The 15,943-nt window shown below is 49.6% G+C and overlaps 7 protein-coding genes across 7 annotated transcripts; 2 read left to right on the plus strand and 5 right to left on the minus strand.

Annotated features, from left to right (window-relative positions):
* Window positions 1-234: 234 nt before the first annotated feature.
* CTAM01_10488 (uncharacterized protein) lies at window positions 235-1,430 on the minus strand (the record flags this gene model as incomplete). The annotated part of the gene is made up of 4 exons (XM_060526503.1): window positions 235-496; window positions 616-975; window positions 1,039-1,175; window positions 1,230-1,430. The coding sequence occupies 4 exons, from the start codon at window positions 1,428-1,430 to the stop codon at window positions 235-237; spliced, it is 960 nt and encodes a 319-aa protein (XP_060378920.1).
* Window positions 1,431-2,079: 649 nt separating this feature from the next.
* On the minus strand, window positions 2,080-3,653 carry CTAM01_10489 (uncharacterized protein; the record flags this gene model as incomplete). Its single annotated transcript, XM_060526504.1, has 3 exons — window positions 2,080-2,205; window positions 2,267-2,545; window positions 2,619-3,653. 3 exons carry the CDS (start codon window positions 3,651-3,653, stop codon window positions 2,080-2,082), a joined length of 1,440 nt encoding a protein of 479 aa, XP_060378921.1.
* A 1,203-nt stretch (window positions 3,654-4,856) lies between these two features.
* On the plus strand, window positions 4,857-5,882 carry CTAM01_10490 (dienelactone hydrolase; the record flags this gene model as incomplete). Its single annotated transcript, XM_060526505.1, has 4 exons — window positions 4,857-4,992; window positions 5,052-5,169; window positions 5,245-5,597; window positions 5,680-5,882. 4 exons carry the CDS (start codon window positions 4,857-4,859, stop codon window positions 5,880-5,882), a joined length of 810 nt encoding a protein of 269 aa, XP_060378922.1.
* Window positions 5,883-6,481: 599 nt separating this feature from the next.
* Window positions 6,482-7,283, plus strand: CTAM01_10491 (short-chain dehydrogenase/reductase family Oxidoreductase; the record flags this gene model as incomplete). Its single annotated transcript, XM_060526506.1, has 2 exons — window positions 6,482-7,050; window positions 7,103-7,283. The coding sequence occupies 2 exons, from the start codon at window positions 6,482-6,484 to the stop codon at window positions 7,281-7,283; spliced, it is 750 nt and encodes a 249-aa protein (XP_060378923.1).
* A 384-nt stretch (window positions 7,284-7,667) lies between these two features.
* Window positions 7,668-7,997, minus strand: CTAM01_10492 (uncharacterized protein; the record flags this gene model as incomplete). The annotated part of the gene is made up of 1 exon (XM_060526507.1): window positions 7,668-7,997. One exon carries the CDS (start codon window positions 7,995-7,997, stop codon window positions 7,668-7,670), a length of 330 nt encoding a protein of 109 aa, XP_060378924.1.
* A 782-nt stretch (window positions 7,998-8,779) lies between these two features.
* CTAM01_10493 (endo-1,4-beta-xylanase D precursor) lies at window positions 8,780-12,127 on the minus strand (the record flags this gene model as incomplete). Its single annotated transcript, XM_060526508.1, has 4 exons — window positions 8,780-10,282; window positions 10,971-11,325; window positions 11,392-11,891; window positions 11,954-12,127. 4 exons carry the CDS (start codon window positions 12,125-12,127, stop codon window positions 8,780-8,782), a joined length of 2,532 nt encoding a protein of 843 aa, XP_060378925.1.
* Window positions 12,128-13,831: 1,704 nt separating this feature from the next.
* Window positions 13,832-15,292, minus strand: CTAM01_10494 (uncharacterized protein; the record flags this gene model as incomplete). Its single annotated transcript, XM_060526509.1, has 2 exons — window positions 13,832-15,214; window positions 15,275-15,292. 2 exons carry the CDS (start codon window positions 15,290-15,292, stop codon window positions 13,832-13,834), a joined length of 1,401 nt encoding a protein of 466 aa, XP_060378926.1.
* Between the last annotated feature and the right edge of the window lie 651 nt (window positions 15,293-15,943).

Here is a 15,943-nt window from a genome sequence, read left to right on the forward strand (position 1 = left end):
CATGCACCAAACATTCGGCAGTGATGGGAGGGCGAACCCAGCAAGCTTTACGGCGCCTTCTGCACCCCAGAAGCCGCTAAGTGAGGTTGATATTGGCAAAGGCTGGGGAAGACTGCGGGGAAGTGGCAGGGGCCAAAGCTCACAACTTCACAAGCGACTACTCAAATAGCATGATGTGAGGGATCGTTTCTTAGCTACTACTTATCTGCCCAGGAAGAAATGGTTCCCGACGCTCTATGGCCTTCCATGTGCTTTGATTCTGTTCAGGACAGTGTCATCAAACATGGGGTGTAAGATTGACATCAACACAGCATCGCTGCCATCCTTGATGAACTCGGCATCATGGGCCATCGCAATGTGCATCCCATACTCATCGGCTGCTTTTCTGAGTCTGGAAATCGTATCAAGTGCTTTGTCTAGATCTTCATGCAAGCAGAATCGGGATCCGTCGTCCATTTTGACGTTGGCGATTTCTCGGCGACCAAGAAAAATATCCCTGCTCGGAAGTAAGCCTGTTGTTCAGTGACGGTCGGAAGATGAGTCCATTGCAAGAGGCTCTTTGAAGGACGGCGTGGAATCCCTCAGAATGACGATAGTTGACGGATATGCACTGACCTTGAATGACAGCAGTCACTTGCCATGACAATGCGTTCGCCTGATTCTAAATAGGCGCATGCTGCGAGATTTCCTGCCATATGTCCAGGGGCTTCGATGATCCAAAGACTGCCATCTCCGAAATAATCCAGTGCTGATTCGAATGGTCCCCAGGACTGCCACGAGCCTTCGAGCTCTTGAAAATTTTCCGTCCGAAATTTGTCATCGCCGAAAATCCGAGAGTCCCATTGAACCATCGGCTGGATTTCGTCATTCTGGATATGCCCTGGAGAGCAGTGTAAAGCTGTCCCGCGGCCAAAGATGACCTTGGCGTTGGGGAATTCGTCTTTGATCGGACGACAGTGGTCCCAATGTGCGTGACTGCTGGCCGGTTAATTGTCCTGGCATTCGAATAAACGTCCTTGGATTTGCCCATAGAAATACCTGAAGAGCACTGTGTCAATGTCCGAGGTTTTCACACCAATGTCTTGCAACTGTTCTGTAAGCCGTCGACGTGGTCCAACTGGATTGCAGCTCGTCCAGTGGTAATTCAACACGAACGGGGTATACATTTGCCGGTTCTGTTGGACGTCAAAGCGTGAGTATTGTACATCAGTCTAATTCTCTCGACTTACATCACTAATACCAAGATCCCAAAGGATCTTGCGGCCTGACGCTCTATGATGGATGTAAAAACACCAGTTGTAGAGGAAATATGGCCTGTCATGCCCATCTGCGTGGATCTTTGTGTCGTCTGTTGTAGTGAGACCTCCGCCATCAAGTAAGGTCAATTCGACAGCACTACCCGAGAATGGAAGAGTTTTGATGCCCTTCATGTTGTCGATGAGAGTATGTCTTGCCGCGAAATTTCCTTGGTAGTTACCCCAAGCCATCATGCGACTAGAACGGATGCGACCTGTCTTCATATAATAATGCATCAAGCTGCCTCCACGTCAAAGCTCCCCCGCATTGTCTTGCGTGACATTTTGCATGTAAACAAAGCCACCAGGGTCCTTGTTCCTCAATTTGAGGCCCTCATTTCAACACTCTCGTTGGGATGGCGAGGTGCAGCACAGGATGGCCAATGTTGTTGCATGGCGAAGAAAGAATTTGCATGGATTGTCATCCACTTACTTGATTGCTTGTTGCTTCAATTTTCTCAAGCTGGTTATTTGTGAAACATTGGTTATTGCCGCCACACTCTTTGTTTGCTCAATAGTTCCATGTTGCAAGCCCTTACCTCTCGACTTTCTGTTTGCTCACCGCCGTTTCCGCTTTACCACGTGGTAAAAGGCATTCATTTCGGTAGATAAATCCCAGCCGTGTCCTAGGTACTTGAACCTATGATAGCATCTGGCTCACGGGGAAGATATTTCCTCAGCAGAGAGCGATATGATACACTCTCAATGCTCTTGAACATAAATATTTAGTCTCACTTATCTTCATACTGCAGAATTCTATTCTGATACATGTAAAGCTGAATACTCAGAGAGCTGGTTTCGCCTGTGCGTCGATATCGAAAGCCTTGTATCCCGTAAACAGACTATCAGGATCCCACCGCCTTCGGATCTCCATGAAGCGAGCACGAGCTGAATCCGTCCATACTTTGATCTGGAATCACCTTGGTGTCAACGGTGTTGTCGGCTAGGTTCAGTAAGGAGAGAACACATACCTTAGGTGAATGCAAGGAGTTCTTGGATTGGTCAAAGTCGGCACTGTAGATCCCACAGGCAACTGCTCCAGCCTTTTTGTACGAGGCCCGCATGGTTTCTCGTACTCGGGGCACAAGAGCAGGGTCCTTCCAGCCACTGAATGTTGATATATAGTATTGCTGAGGAATACTGAAGACAGCATCTCTCTCATCTGGTTTGATAGTGTCGCAGATATATATGCAGCCAAAAGATGACTTCGTTGGCAACTCGCACATAGCGGGCTTGATGGCCTCAATTAACTAAACCGCAAATTAGCAGTGAACTAGCATCGGATCGCATTTGTCATTTGAAATTTAGGGTGGTTTTCCGTACCTTTGGAAGGGACACCGAAGGACAGTTGAGGATACTGTTGATTCCCCATTTCTGGCCCGGTGATTCGGGATTGATCTGTCGCTGAAGCTCGAAAAACTCCTCCCAGCTCGCTTCTACCGTGACCTTTTCCTCAGTAAGGCAGCCTTTGATGTTCTCAGGGACTACGTCCCAGACTTCTAACATTGCAGCAGCCTCGGCCAAAGTATCGGCGTAAGCGCAAACATTGATAGCCATCACTAAAGGTGATGATTCGGGAACAACTTCCGCCGCTTCACTGTCAAACAACTCCGGGTGAAGTACGCAGATGGCCGACTCGGTAAACTTTCTTGGCATAGCGTCATTTCGTTCGAAAGCAAATGTGATTAAGTTTTCGAACTTATCGCCAACAGTGAATGTTGTAGATCGCCAGAATAGTCGTTTCTTTGGTATAGTCCGACTCCAGATTCGGGTCACAACTCCAAAGAACGCTTGCCCGCCGCCTCGAGCAGCCCAGAAGAGGTCTGCGTTTTCCGTCCGGCTTGCTATCAATACTCTACCATCCGGAACAACAATCTCCAGTCGAACAATCCATTCTGTAATAGTAGCTCCCCATGCTCTCATGAAGAGGCCTTGGCCGCCTGCTAGACAGAAACCTCCTAGTGCTACGTCAGGCGCATGCCCAAAAGGAAAGAATCTGCCGACGGCGTCTGTAGCCTTCCAGGCTTCATAAACGCGAATGCCGGGGCCCACCTCGACCTCCTCAGTGACTTCATCATATTTGACGTGGTGATTGATGTTGCTGACGTCGATAAGAACTCCGTTATGGACTAAGGAGGGTTTGGAAGGGAGGTGTCCTCCAGATCGAATGCCGACTGAGACCTTTAGCTCTCTGGCCCTGCGAAGTGCTTCGACGACATCCTGAGAGGTCTTTGCCACATGTATCTCAGTCGGATATCTGTCAGTCTCTTCTCTATTGAAGTAGAAATTCCGTGCTTCTTCGTATTGTGCAGTTCCACGTTTAAGAGCGTGGCCTTCGTCAGGATTGGAAGATGACATGTTGTAAATAATATTGCTCGTGATGCTGCTATGATCTACGTGTATTCATCGGGCAGGAGACATAGATTCAAGTGATTTCTTTTCAATATGGTTCAAAATTAGTCGCTGCTCGAGTTCAAGACTCGTAAATACCCCACATTGGGCCCTCGTTGGCGGACAACCTATGTCAGAACCCAGCGGATGTGGGGGCGGGGATGGATCAACCGCTTGAGCCTACACGTATTCCTACCCCATGGCGCCGCGGGTGCTTATGCTAGGTCATTTTGATCGCCCTCTCATTAGATAATTCGTTTAGAAGAGCCTCGTAGTTAAGCATCAGGGGCGGTGCCATAGGGTTTGGGTCAAGAGCCCGCAACCTCAATCTCATCTCACACTTGTATTGTCGGGCCAAATCGTTCTTCATTTCGAAGACCGATAAGCGGCAAACAGCGGTGGACATTGAGAGAAATGCAGAATTGTCCACCAAGACCTCGTAGATTTTCCAATCGATTCTTTCGGGAAGGCCTACAAGCTTCGAAGTTGTCGAGGTAGGCCAACAGACACGAATTGACTTGAACATCAACATCGATGTTGTTGAAGGGGGCACGCGACGGAAGTTTGCAATTCTTTGAGATCGAAAGCATCAAAGACAATAGCATAGAATAGTCTCTTATTATCACTTAATATAATCTATTGCTTGTTTAAAAAGAGGAAGACAAAATGATTCTTTCGATAGTTTCTCTCCGCCGCCGATAGAGGAAATGTTCGTTTCATCTCATCAAGCTTTGACTGAGACGACCCCGAAACGCTCCAGAGAGCACAGCACCGGCCATGTACGAGATGGACATCTGAGAAGCTGATTGGCTCACCTTACTTGATCTCCGGTCGTCTTGTCTTTTGATCAGATAAAACAAAAAATTGGTGGGAGCGAGCACCTCGTAGTTGGCGCTAGATACTAGATTGGCGGAAGTTTGCTGCGTGTCGGCAGCTTGCCACAACCTCCAAGTTCAACACTCTCGGCATGATGTTCTTCGGATCCCGAGCCAATTTGGAGTTAAGCTTCCTTTATGAGGCAGTCTCGATGCAGGTACGGTGCCTCGAGGGAGAGTCTACATCCCATGGTACGCATGTTTTGGCACGTTAAAATGCTCAACCTTCCCCAGGACACACTCCAACATATTTGCCTCCCTTAGAGCAGTTATTTGGTTCAAATAGCTTGCCACGATGCGATACCTCTGTGCTGTCTCTGCATTCCTGGGGTTGATGTGCCTGGCGGAAAGTAGGAGCTCATACGTCGCTGACTTGTCCATCTTGGCATTTGCCGGCACCCCGGTTGGGAAAGTTGTGCCTTTTAATGGCCGTAAGTGACTATTCTATGACTGAACATCGTGCTTAAGTATCGTATATTGACAAAAACAGTTGACCTCTACGTCTCGATGCCGCGCAATAAGAGCGAAAAAGGGCCAGATCCGATGCGACAATTTGGAGTTCTCATGCTGCCTGACGTTTTTGGGATCCAGTCGACGGAGAACATGCTGTGAGTAGACCGAGGATGCATGATTCTTCTTCAGCCTAGCTTTATACTTTCTAGTGATGACTGACCCTCTCAAAGTCTCGCCGACAGCTTTGCCCGCGCTGGCTACATCACTGTTGCCCCAGACTTGATGGACGGCAAGCCAAGAACCGAAGGGTCTATGTCAGGGTTCAACGCGAGCGAGTTTTTCAAGTCACATGGACCTAGCGTCACAGACCCCAAAGTCGAGAAAGCCATCACCTACATGCGAGAGCAAATGGGCGTCCGTCATATTGCATCGACCGGGTATTGTTTCGGTGGGCGATATGTCTTCCGAGCACTCGGGCTTCCCGACAACAAGGGAGTGCAGGTTGGGTTTGCTGCACATCCAAGCGCACTTGGCGACGACGAAATCAAGGCTATTAAAGGACCTGCAAGTCTGGCCGTGGCCGGTAAGCTCTATTCCAGGAATTATACATCTCCCTCCCTCATGAGTTCGGTGCGTCTTACGAGACTAACTTTTACGCCGCACAGAGGGGGATACTGGTATGTTGACAAAGAGAAGGGTGGAGATTGAAACAGCCATGGGAACCACTGGTCAACCGTTCACGATGTCACTTTATGGCGGAACACCTCACGGCTTTGCTACACATCCTGATCTCAACAATCCTGTGCAAAAGGCCGCGAAAGAAGATGCTTTTCTCCAAGCGGTTCGCTTCTTCGAGACATGGTTGTGAGAACATCGGTTCACTCAAGTAAATGAACATGCATGCATACAGCTATTGGCAAGTACCCATTTGTTCAGGGGTCCTGAACAGCTAGAGAAAGGGCATGAGTCATCGCTATGGCACTACTTAATCATTCAATCAACTGTGTTACACTACCACCCCTTCGAGTGGCTACGAGACGTGCAAGACTGGAGCCATGTTTTGCAAAAGAAATTAGAACAACATATATCTATCTTAAATGTATATTCGGAATCGCCCAGCAACATCATTTTCGTTATGGGACATGTTGAACCAATATTCCGGTACGTAAGTTTCGGTTGTCAGCGGGCTGCATTAGCGTGCATTGGGGGCGAACGGTGGCTGACAGTGGAGCTGTTCATATTCTCGAGTTTGGCAGTAGAGATCGTGAGATCTAGTGAGAAGTATCAAAGCAATGACGTGACACAGAGAAGGTCTCGATTATTTATAGAAGGTCTCGTCTACCATCGCGTTCACCTCATCCCATGCTCACTTGTTCCTCACTGTTGTGTTCTTTTGCTACTCTTTGCTTTCCTCACCTCTAGGCCCATTGAAGCCATATCTTGAACCCGATAGTCTACATTACCGAAATGTCTCTCACATTCAGCGAGAAAGTCATCATTGTGATTGGCGCTGCATCTGGAATGGGCTTAGCTACCGCAAAGACTCTACTTGATGAAGGTGCCAAGGTTGGAATGTCTGACGTCAACAGCGCGGCTCTTGAAAATGCAGTCAAGGGACTTGGCTCAGAGCAACAAGAGAGAGTCTTCTCTAGAGCCTCAGATGTCACAAACCGTGCATCAATCCGCAGCTTCCTAAGACAAACAAAGTCGCATTTTGGCAAGGTCGATGGTGTCGCCAACTTTGCCGGTTGTGGTGGCCATGAATTGGGCACCCAGTCGGTCTGGGAAACCAGCGACGCCGAATTCGACTTCATCACCAATCTCAATATCAAGGGAGCATTTCATGTACTCGCTGAAGCTCTTATGCCCGACTTCCTATCTCACGGCGGGAGTTTTGTTCATGTTGGAAGCATGTTCTCACTCCAAGGCTTCCTGAAGGGTGCGGTATTTGCCGCTTCCAAGCATGCGTCCCTGGGTATGGTTCGCAGTGCGGCTAAAGAAGTCGGCGACAGAGCCAGAGTCAATTGTGTGTTACCGTAAGTCATTCGCACTCTTCCATTTGGTTGAATGATGCTGATGAAGCGGCAGTGGTGCTATTGACACGCCGATGCACCAAGCCAATTTGGCTAGAGTTCCTAAGGACTTTCCTGCCCCAACACTCGTAGGGAAGGCCCAAGAAGTAGCCGATGTGACCGTTTTCATGCTCAGCGACAAGAGCACTTTTGTCAATGGAGCCGCTTGGAGTGTTGACGGGGGTGCCGGTCTGTGATCAAGCCCATGCTCGCATCCCGCAATTGCAATTGGTTCGATTGGTCTTCGGACAACTCCCTTGCAACAGCACGACGCTGTCTTCTACTTCAGACCTGCACTCAATGTAAGCTGAATATTATCATGCAAGTCAAGACCTTAGCACTTTCATTTTCATAGTGAATGAATCTTGACTCTGTTCACTTGATTTGCGACAAATCAATGACTCTCTCTTTTGGTCCTTTGTGAACATCTGTTTCATATGTCATAAGGATTTTTTCATTACTGCTACTATTTCAATAGAGCTCCAGTCCGAACTGAGGTAGTTTTCACTTCATTCCTCCGTCCATGGCTGTTGGATGAAGCCGCTCCTTCCGTTCGAAGATTTCATGCCCTAAACAGCCACTCAAAGAGTAGCCTCCTTCGCGTCCTCGCCGATCAAGAAAACAGGCTCCTTGTTGCTGTAGTTGGGGACGTCCTGCATGACCTTGGCCGTGTCGGGTGAAGCGAGCGCCTTGTGAATGCTCTCAACGCTGTCGAAGGTGAGAATGCCGGCGAAGGCGTACTTGGGCTGCTTTCCGTCGGGGGACGCCGAGTACTTGGTAACCTTCCAGGACTTGACGCCGGCGGACTTCCATGTGGCAGCGGCCATGGGCATGTGGCTCTCGACGTAGTAATCGATGTTGTACTTGGCATCGGCCTCGTTGGGGTAAAGGACAGAGACAGTGGCAGGCATTTTGTCGAGTTCCTTGTTTTTGGTTCAGTTGCCTGGAAGAATAATGCGTTTAAGTTGTTGGCGGGTGAGTGATTCGAGCTAATTCTGTTGATAGGTATTTTGAATTGAATTAATCGTTGTGACTCAAGTCTAGACCGCTGGGACCCGAAAGGGATAAATACCTCCGCCCATCATCCCCTCACTGACGTAAGACACAACTACGCATTTCCATTGGGGCGGAGACACGGCTTACCAATTTTCCCTTCTGTCGCAGTCTTTTAGGTTTCCACTCCGTGGATTCCGGTGCGAATGGTGGCCCTTGACAGCGTGCCAGGTGGAGCGGATTCGGGCGCTCCGTGCTCCGTCTCTCGAATTTCGACTTGATCTCCCGTGCCTCGGCATGCCTCGGACACACGGAGTTCTGAGCGGGGAAGCTTGTTTTGCTAAACCCCGCTTCTCGATCAGTCGGACTATCATAGTAATCAATGATAGTTGATTGACATGGAGCTTATCGGTATGGCTTCCAGCTAAATACGCTGCCACATGGTACAGGATTGATTGAAGTTCCGGTAGGCGGTCTGATGTGGCAATATGTCAAGAACGTCACTTGTATACACCCAAAAAGAAATATTACACCAAGAACTAAAGTAGATAATTTTAGTAAGTGATTGCAGTTTCATCGTTCGATTTGAATCATCCACAGAATACTAATAATCCGTTGATGGCCCAGCGTAAATATCTGAGTCCACATGCGGGTTCATTCTTTTGACGGTTCATCCCAACGTACTCGATTACTGTCCCATTTATTGCGGGTGTGCAACAGAAAGGTTATCATAGAGAGCCCCGGTCCGGAACACTCGCACTCCTGTGGTACCCTTTGTACTCTTCGAAACGACGTGTGTCAGCTTAGGGGCGCTCATATCATCAATAAAGACTTTGACCTCCTTGTTGATGACAGTCACCCTTAGATGGTAGTCTGTTCCAGTCTGGATCGGCGTCTGGGCAGATGCTAGTTGAGTCCAACTCTGGTCCATTTGACCTAGAACGACCTCGCCTGATGCGTCAATTGCAGCGTAGAACCCAGTCAAGCTGTCGATTCCTGCTGAAGCACTCGTAACGCCGAAAAGAACTCCCGCATCACCGGAATCTTGAGCGTTTGACCCAACATCTGGATCAACGAGGGCGATGTCGATGTCAAACACCAAATCCTCGAATCCTGTGTTCTGAAGGGCCTTTCCACTTGTGGCCTTTTCCGCCTTAAGCTTCCCGTCCTTGACTGAGAAGGACCCTTCAAAAGAGGTGTTCCAGCCAATCAGGTTCCCGTCCTCAAAGTTGTCCTTGACCAGCATCGTAACTGGCTTGATTGTCCCATCCTCATTGAAGTACATCCTATCATAGGCAAGATGACGATGGTTGCCATCACTATCGCCTAATGGCCTGCGGTGATAGAAGATGTACCAGATGTCCGTTCCGGGGACTTTGATGACCCCGTTATGGCCAGAACCAGTTGCTACAGCGGTATCCTGCTGGAGAATCTTGGCTTCCCGGTTAAAAGGGCCAATGGGTGAATCCGAAATGGCGTATGAGACTGAGTAATCCGGGCCCGTCCATCCCCCTTCAGACCACATGAGGTAGTACTTCCCATTGCGCTTGAACATCAGGGAACCCTCCACATAGTTCTCGGGTGTGATTTCTTTGAACTGGCTCCCGTCTGAGAAGGTGCCGATGCTGACCATATCGCTGTTCAGCTTGGCAACATTGGCATGCGCGTGGCCACCATAGTAGATATACGCCTGACCATCATCGTCGATGAAGACATCTTGATCGATGGGTTGTGCCCCATTATAGTACTCGCCAATGAGCGGCTTCCCGATCGCATCTTTGTAAGGGCCTTCGGGCTGGTCTGCTACGGCAACACCAATACCGCCAACCTGCTTTTCTCCCTCTTGGATATCATTGGCTGCAAAGTACAGGTAGTATTTTCCGTCGCGTTCAATATGGGCGGGCGCCCACATGGCTCTGTTTGCCCAAGATACCTGGGCTTTGGTAATGATGTCCGCATGTTTGGTCCAGTGCACTAAGTCGGTCGAAGAGAAAGCATCTAGATAGGTCTGCTCGTCATAGGCGTAGGATGAGGTCGGGAATACCCAATACTGGCCCTTGTAGACGCATGTGTCGGGATCGGCGTACCACCCGTCCACGAAAGGGTTGCCGGCTTCCGAAGTGGTGAAATCTGGGAGCGCTCGCCTCATGGTTGCGGCGTATGAACCACTGGAGAAGAGAATTGCTGTCGTGTAGAATGGTAACTTCATTTTCGGCGAGTCTGAGTGTCAGATGTTGAGGTGGCGTTATTGAGGGGTAGCGGCTGTGCATTCGGAACAAAGATTGCCTTTCGTACGTACAAATGCTACCTTGACCTTGAAGTCGCACCCAATATTATAGAGAGAAAGCTTGCCTTGCTGCGTCACGTTGCTGCAAGAGGGCACATCGCACATTTAAATGACAGTTTTGGATTCCCAAAGTCCAGCTTGCCCAAGTCCCCGAATAACGTGCGGGAGGATTTTAGCGCTCATCTGTAATTCTGCTGCCTGGCGGCCATGACACCCTAGGGGAACTTTGGAAGCAATTATTTTTATGCTAATCCACCATGACGATCACTCTCGAGTACTAGACATGGGATTGAACGTGTTCTTCTGACGAATTGGGACCGAGGAACCTTCCACTGAAACGCTGTATACTCAAGCTACTCTTTCAAGCCTTCTAGAGAAGGACTGGCAATTGCAACATTGTCTGAGTAATTATTGGAAGAAACTTTGGACAATTGCTGTGCAAAGAGAACAACGAGAACTTTTGTACTTAAAATGCTTGGAACTACTTTAGTCTTCTGGATAACTCCATAGAACCACTGTACTCCGTCTCATCGTGTCCTCGTTTGAAAACGCCAGGTGGTATCGTTGCATTCCCTCTCTTTGGGTCAAACCTCACATCACCTACTTTCCACGGCCTCGGGACCTGGTTATGTTGACCCGCCCGAGTCTCGGTCAATGGGTCCTTCCACTCCGCTAACTCCAGATCAGATCTTGACCTCCTCAAACCTGGGCTCGCTACGGTAGCTGTTGCAATCGAGGCTGCTCCTAGACGGCGCATCATGGACTCTTCGTCACTAGCGAATCGAGCCGGTGGTGCTTTGTGGTCCCGTACCAATGCTCGTAGTATTGGTATGGTTGCAGCGATGATGGTGACAACACTTTCTGCTGCACCCCAGATCACCAACTCGACAGTATCGATAATGTCGAAAGCTCCTATCGCAGCAATCGTTCGGATCTTGATAAAAGATACAGCACCGGCGCTGGTAGAAGTATTCGTCAGCCACGTGGATCCCAACTTCCAAGCGGATCGTTGAAGCACAACTCACAATACGCCCATGCTCATAGCAATTAAAACACCAAATTTCTCTTTTTTGGTCATAGTAAGTCCCCATATAATCTTCCAAGGCAAGATGGCTAGTACGATATCCATCCCTCCAGAGTACGATGCCGTGAAGACGTTGTAGTTCATCATGATGCTCTTCGGCCAGCAGGTGCCAGGTGTTGAGGCTGTCCTCCAAGTCTTCTCAACAGGCCAACATTGTATCCAGGTGAAGAGCACGTTGACGCCGAGGAAAGTGTTGATTGAGATGATGATGAACCATACAAGCAACTTCATCCATCGTTCGGATGATTCTCGTGTGATTCGAAGCAGGGTCAGCGCGAAAGACGTCTTGCTCCAAGCTGCTGCGATGATTGAAAACGACCCAGAAAGGTTGGCGTAGAGTAATAGCCATGACCAATTTCCCCGTGTGATATCCCAGTTATGCTTGCCAAAGTCGTATGACACGTCGATAGAGATGAACGATCCCAGAGCTAGCAGAGCGCACTAATCAAGGCGTCGTTAGGTACTGGCAACTTCGTCATCAGTCGCAATCGAGGTAGTCTTACCCACGATGCAACCAGCACATGGTCGTCTAACCACAGTCCTCTTCCACGCGAGAACTTGCAGTATATCCGTAGGCCTATAAATGCACCAGCAATACCAATAAGAGTCCATACTGTGGCGAGCAACCCTGGGCCATAGTCGTCGTGTGGGAGTTCGTCCCAAGGGGTATCGTCCATAACCACGAGATGTGCTCAATCACGACGTGGTGTCGAGAACCACCGCATGCAGAACTCTTCTATGCCGCCCCAGCTGCCAAGGGGCAAGGTGGTATAAAATGGTCCCAAAGATCGAAGAGATCCCCGAACAGGGACCTTGGTTGCGTCTGAAAGGCGATGCATGGCTATAAAAGAACTGGTCAAGTGGCCTTCCCGCCCCTTGCCCTCCGCACATCACCCGAAAAAAGGAGTTCAGCCGGTAGACCAAACGCTACCACGACAGTTTTATGGTTCCAAGGTAGTCGATCCTTCAAGGGTTGCAGTGCGACATCACTCGTCGGCTCACCCGCTGTCTAACAATTGGAGAAGAAGGGGTGCCCCTGAGTGTCAGACCCGGAAGCGAGATGAAGTAGCAGTGAACAGTATCATCCCCCGCACTCCCGCCCGGCCGAAAAGTCAGAGCACGGACGGATCGGGCTCTCCCGCAGGGTGACAGCCGATGGAACTGGCGGCACGAAAGATGAATCAATTCATCGTGGCGAGCTTCGCATGCATGGCTGTGGATTTCCCACCAAGGCCCTTCGAGAGAGGAAAGCTCTACGGAGTAAAAAGTGCTCTCATACCACCACGTATGTACGCTCGGGCCTGGACAAGGGGCTTGCCCATGGTTCTGTCTCATCGAATCCCGGATTACAGCTTGGCATGGCCACGAGTATCATGAACACGACCTCCAGAGTCCGATATATGAAGGAGATTCACGGACCAGTCTACCCAAGACATAAGGCGTACGAGTCGTCTGACTCGAGAGCAATACCCTAGTCATGTTGCCTTAATGTGTGAACTTTGAGGATTCAAGTTCACCGGAGTGGAGTCTTTCGACTCAATGCCCCGACCGATCTCTGTAGGACAGCTTAGCGACTGTTTGAACTCCTCAACTCCTTTCAACTCACCCTCCCAGAGTTCGTCGGAGTATCCTTCTATTTGAGGGCGCGGTAGTGCAAGATCACTCATGCAGGCCTCATGATGAGCTCTACAACTACCTCTCACAAATATCTGAAGCTGTGATTGACTCAAATGTTGGTGCTCTGCACCATTACCCAGCGTGAAGGGGCCAGATGAAAACCAAATGAGATACTCTAATCTACATTTTCAGGCTGCCAGTCGGACCCGGGCTTAACCTCAGTATTTACGACCATTTACTCACTTTAACCGCAGACAGTTACATCCTGCATCCGCGTTTTTACCTCCTGCAACACTCTTGCACCCATTTGCAGTCAGGTTTGTTCAGCCCTTTCGCCTGTGCCTATGGACCCTTGGCAACATTGAGCAGACCGAAGCGCAACCCTCTCCAGCGGGCATGCCGCCTGCGTGAGTTTATTTCCGGTTCTAGACCACCAGAAAGAACCGCAAACAGCAACTTCACCCGGACATCCCGGGAAGCAGGCCATTCCTCGGTCGGCTTGGTATTGGTCTCGATTGCTTCCATGATTTCGGAGAGATTCTCCCTTCAGCTCGGAAGAGGGCTTCCGTGCTCTCGGCCTGAACTGAATTGGAGGCATTTCCCAACTCCAGCACACCAAGTCGCTGAAATAGGAAGCAGCACCTCATGGGCTATCTGAGAAGTTTCAATCTGTTCCGCCATCGGCTGGTTTCGTGTACGATCATCCGAGGAGAGAATAAAAAGCCAAGTCCGCTCGATAGTAGTCCCACGTCACAACGAATCACTCACAATAAATCGATCAAGTCCTTTGCCTGTCTCTCTGGAAGCCCCTGCACAGCTTGTAGTATCCTTCCCGCACGATCGCTATCATAGATAGACGCGGTCAAGCCTCTGAATTTCTTCTCAACTCGCTCGTGCGAAAAGGGATGCTCATCCTCTCCCAGGGGATACACCATCGCTTCTTCGATATCGCCTACGCCACCTATGCCTGAAAATGCCATCCGCACCTCGAATTCTTTCCCGAGTGTGTGGTCGATCTGAACCTCAATCCTATCGCACAGCTGTGCAACTTGCTTGCTCTCCATCTTGTCGGTATCGTATGCACCCCAGCCGATGTCGCTACCGAAAAGCCACGCAACAGCGACTTGGTAGTAAATGCTGAACTGAGCATCGACGATGGTTTTGGGGTGCTTCTTGTTAGGACTGGGCTCACCAACGATGCCATATCCAGCTCGAGTCAACCCTAGGACTATTCTGTCCGGCAGCTTCTGTGAGTCGGACTTTGCGGCAAGTCTTGCTGTGATTTCGATGGCGGTATGAGTAAACCGACATGCTGGGAAAGGCTTCAGTGCTGTCGCTGGGTATATCCATTCCATCCCAAGGCTTTCGGTCAATCCAACGGCGTTGACGTTTGCAGAATGAGCTTGCAAGAAGCCCCATTTGCCCTCAACGATGTGAGAGGCCCCAGTCACGCCAGCCTCCGCGAGAGCAACACAGAGGAAGGCATCGTGGGCGGCGAAGCCAGGATGTAATCGCTTGTTCCAAGATCCATTGTCGAGAAACTGCATCGAACCAGCGGTCTTGGAGCCCGCTAGGTCGAACGCATTGTAAACTTGTGCAGACGTCAGGCCCTTGATCTTGCTGATGGCAGCAACCGCTCCGAAGATACCAGCCGTGCTGGTGTTGTGGAAGCCTCGAGGGTATCCACCATTTGACAAAGCACGACCGAGACGAGAAGCGACCTCGTACCCAACGGACAACGCCGTGAGCAATAAGGTTCCAGGGGCATCTGACACCTCGGCCTGCGCTAAGGCAGCGGGAATGACACTGGCGCCAGTGTGAATGATACCAATAGCGAGCGTATCATCGTAGTCGAAAGAATGCGCAAACGCTCCGTTCAGCAAAGCTGCGATTTGTATGGGATAAGTCTTTTCTTTGCCGTAGACTTTACTCTTTCCAATCGAGCCCATGGCGAAAGCCTCGACGCCCTTGATGATGTGCTCACTCGACTCCGAATGGGCACCTCCGCCGGCCCCCACTCCGATATGATCAATGACGAGATCGAAGAGTTTTGCGAGGGCCTGGTCTGGGATATCCTCGAACTGAGTCCGGACTATGAAGTCGCAAAATCTCTCTGTCGCATCTTCTGCGCCTGGGAAGCAGTGATACTATTTAATTTTAATCTTGTGTGGCAAGGAGAAACAGAAACTACTCGCATAGAAACTTACGTTGTGATTTTGTGCCATTTTATGTTCTGGTGCGTGTTGAGAAGAAACATGCGATTTACGTCGAATTTGTTTGTAGCCGGGTAAGATGTTATTGCCATAAACTAGCCCCAATCCCCAGCTATACAGACATGTAGATATGAGACCGCCTACATGTACTTATGAAGAGTGTCGTCATCACATAGCCGATCGGTTCACGGCTATGCCGGGGCTAAGACGGTATTCAAGCTCAAAATGCGGGGGAGGGGTCGAGCGGATGCATACACCCGGTGCTCCATCATTTAACTATCGACCTGTGGACCAGCGCAGGCACCACGTCGATTGGTAGGTACCTGATGCAGAGTACCTAATGTCTAGTATCGTTATCTATGTTCGATCTTCTTGGAAACTCGACTTGTTGACTTGGGAGAATGGAACTAATCGATCTCTCTGTTACTATCTACCATTTGTTGAGCTTGAATCTGATGTTCTCGTCAGAAGTTTGCACATATTTTTCTTAAGATGGTAGTGTTGACATGAAGTAAGGTAAGACAGATTACATGCTTAAGCTCAACGTAGGTAGCAGAATCGCAAGCATGACATTGAGACGTTTTAACTGCTGCGATGAATTACTACTCTTGACTCTGGAGCGCTGAGCCGGGCATTAGAGACATAGAAAGGTCCGTCTTAGTT

The sequence above is a fragment of the Colletotrichum tamarilloi genome (assembly GCF_030869305.1).
Source record: "Colletotrichum tamarilloi strain Tom-12 chromosome Unknown Scaffold_48.1, whole genome shotgun sequence".
In the NCBI taxonomy this organism is placed as follows: domain Eukaryota; kingdom Fungi; phylum Ascomycota; class Sordariomycetes; order Glomerellales; family Glomerellaceae; genus Colletotrichum; species Colletotrichum tamarilloi.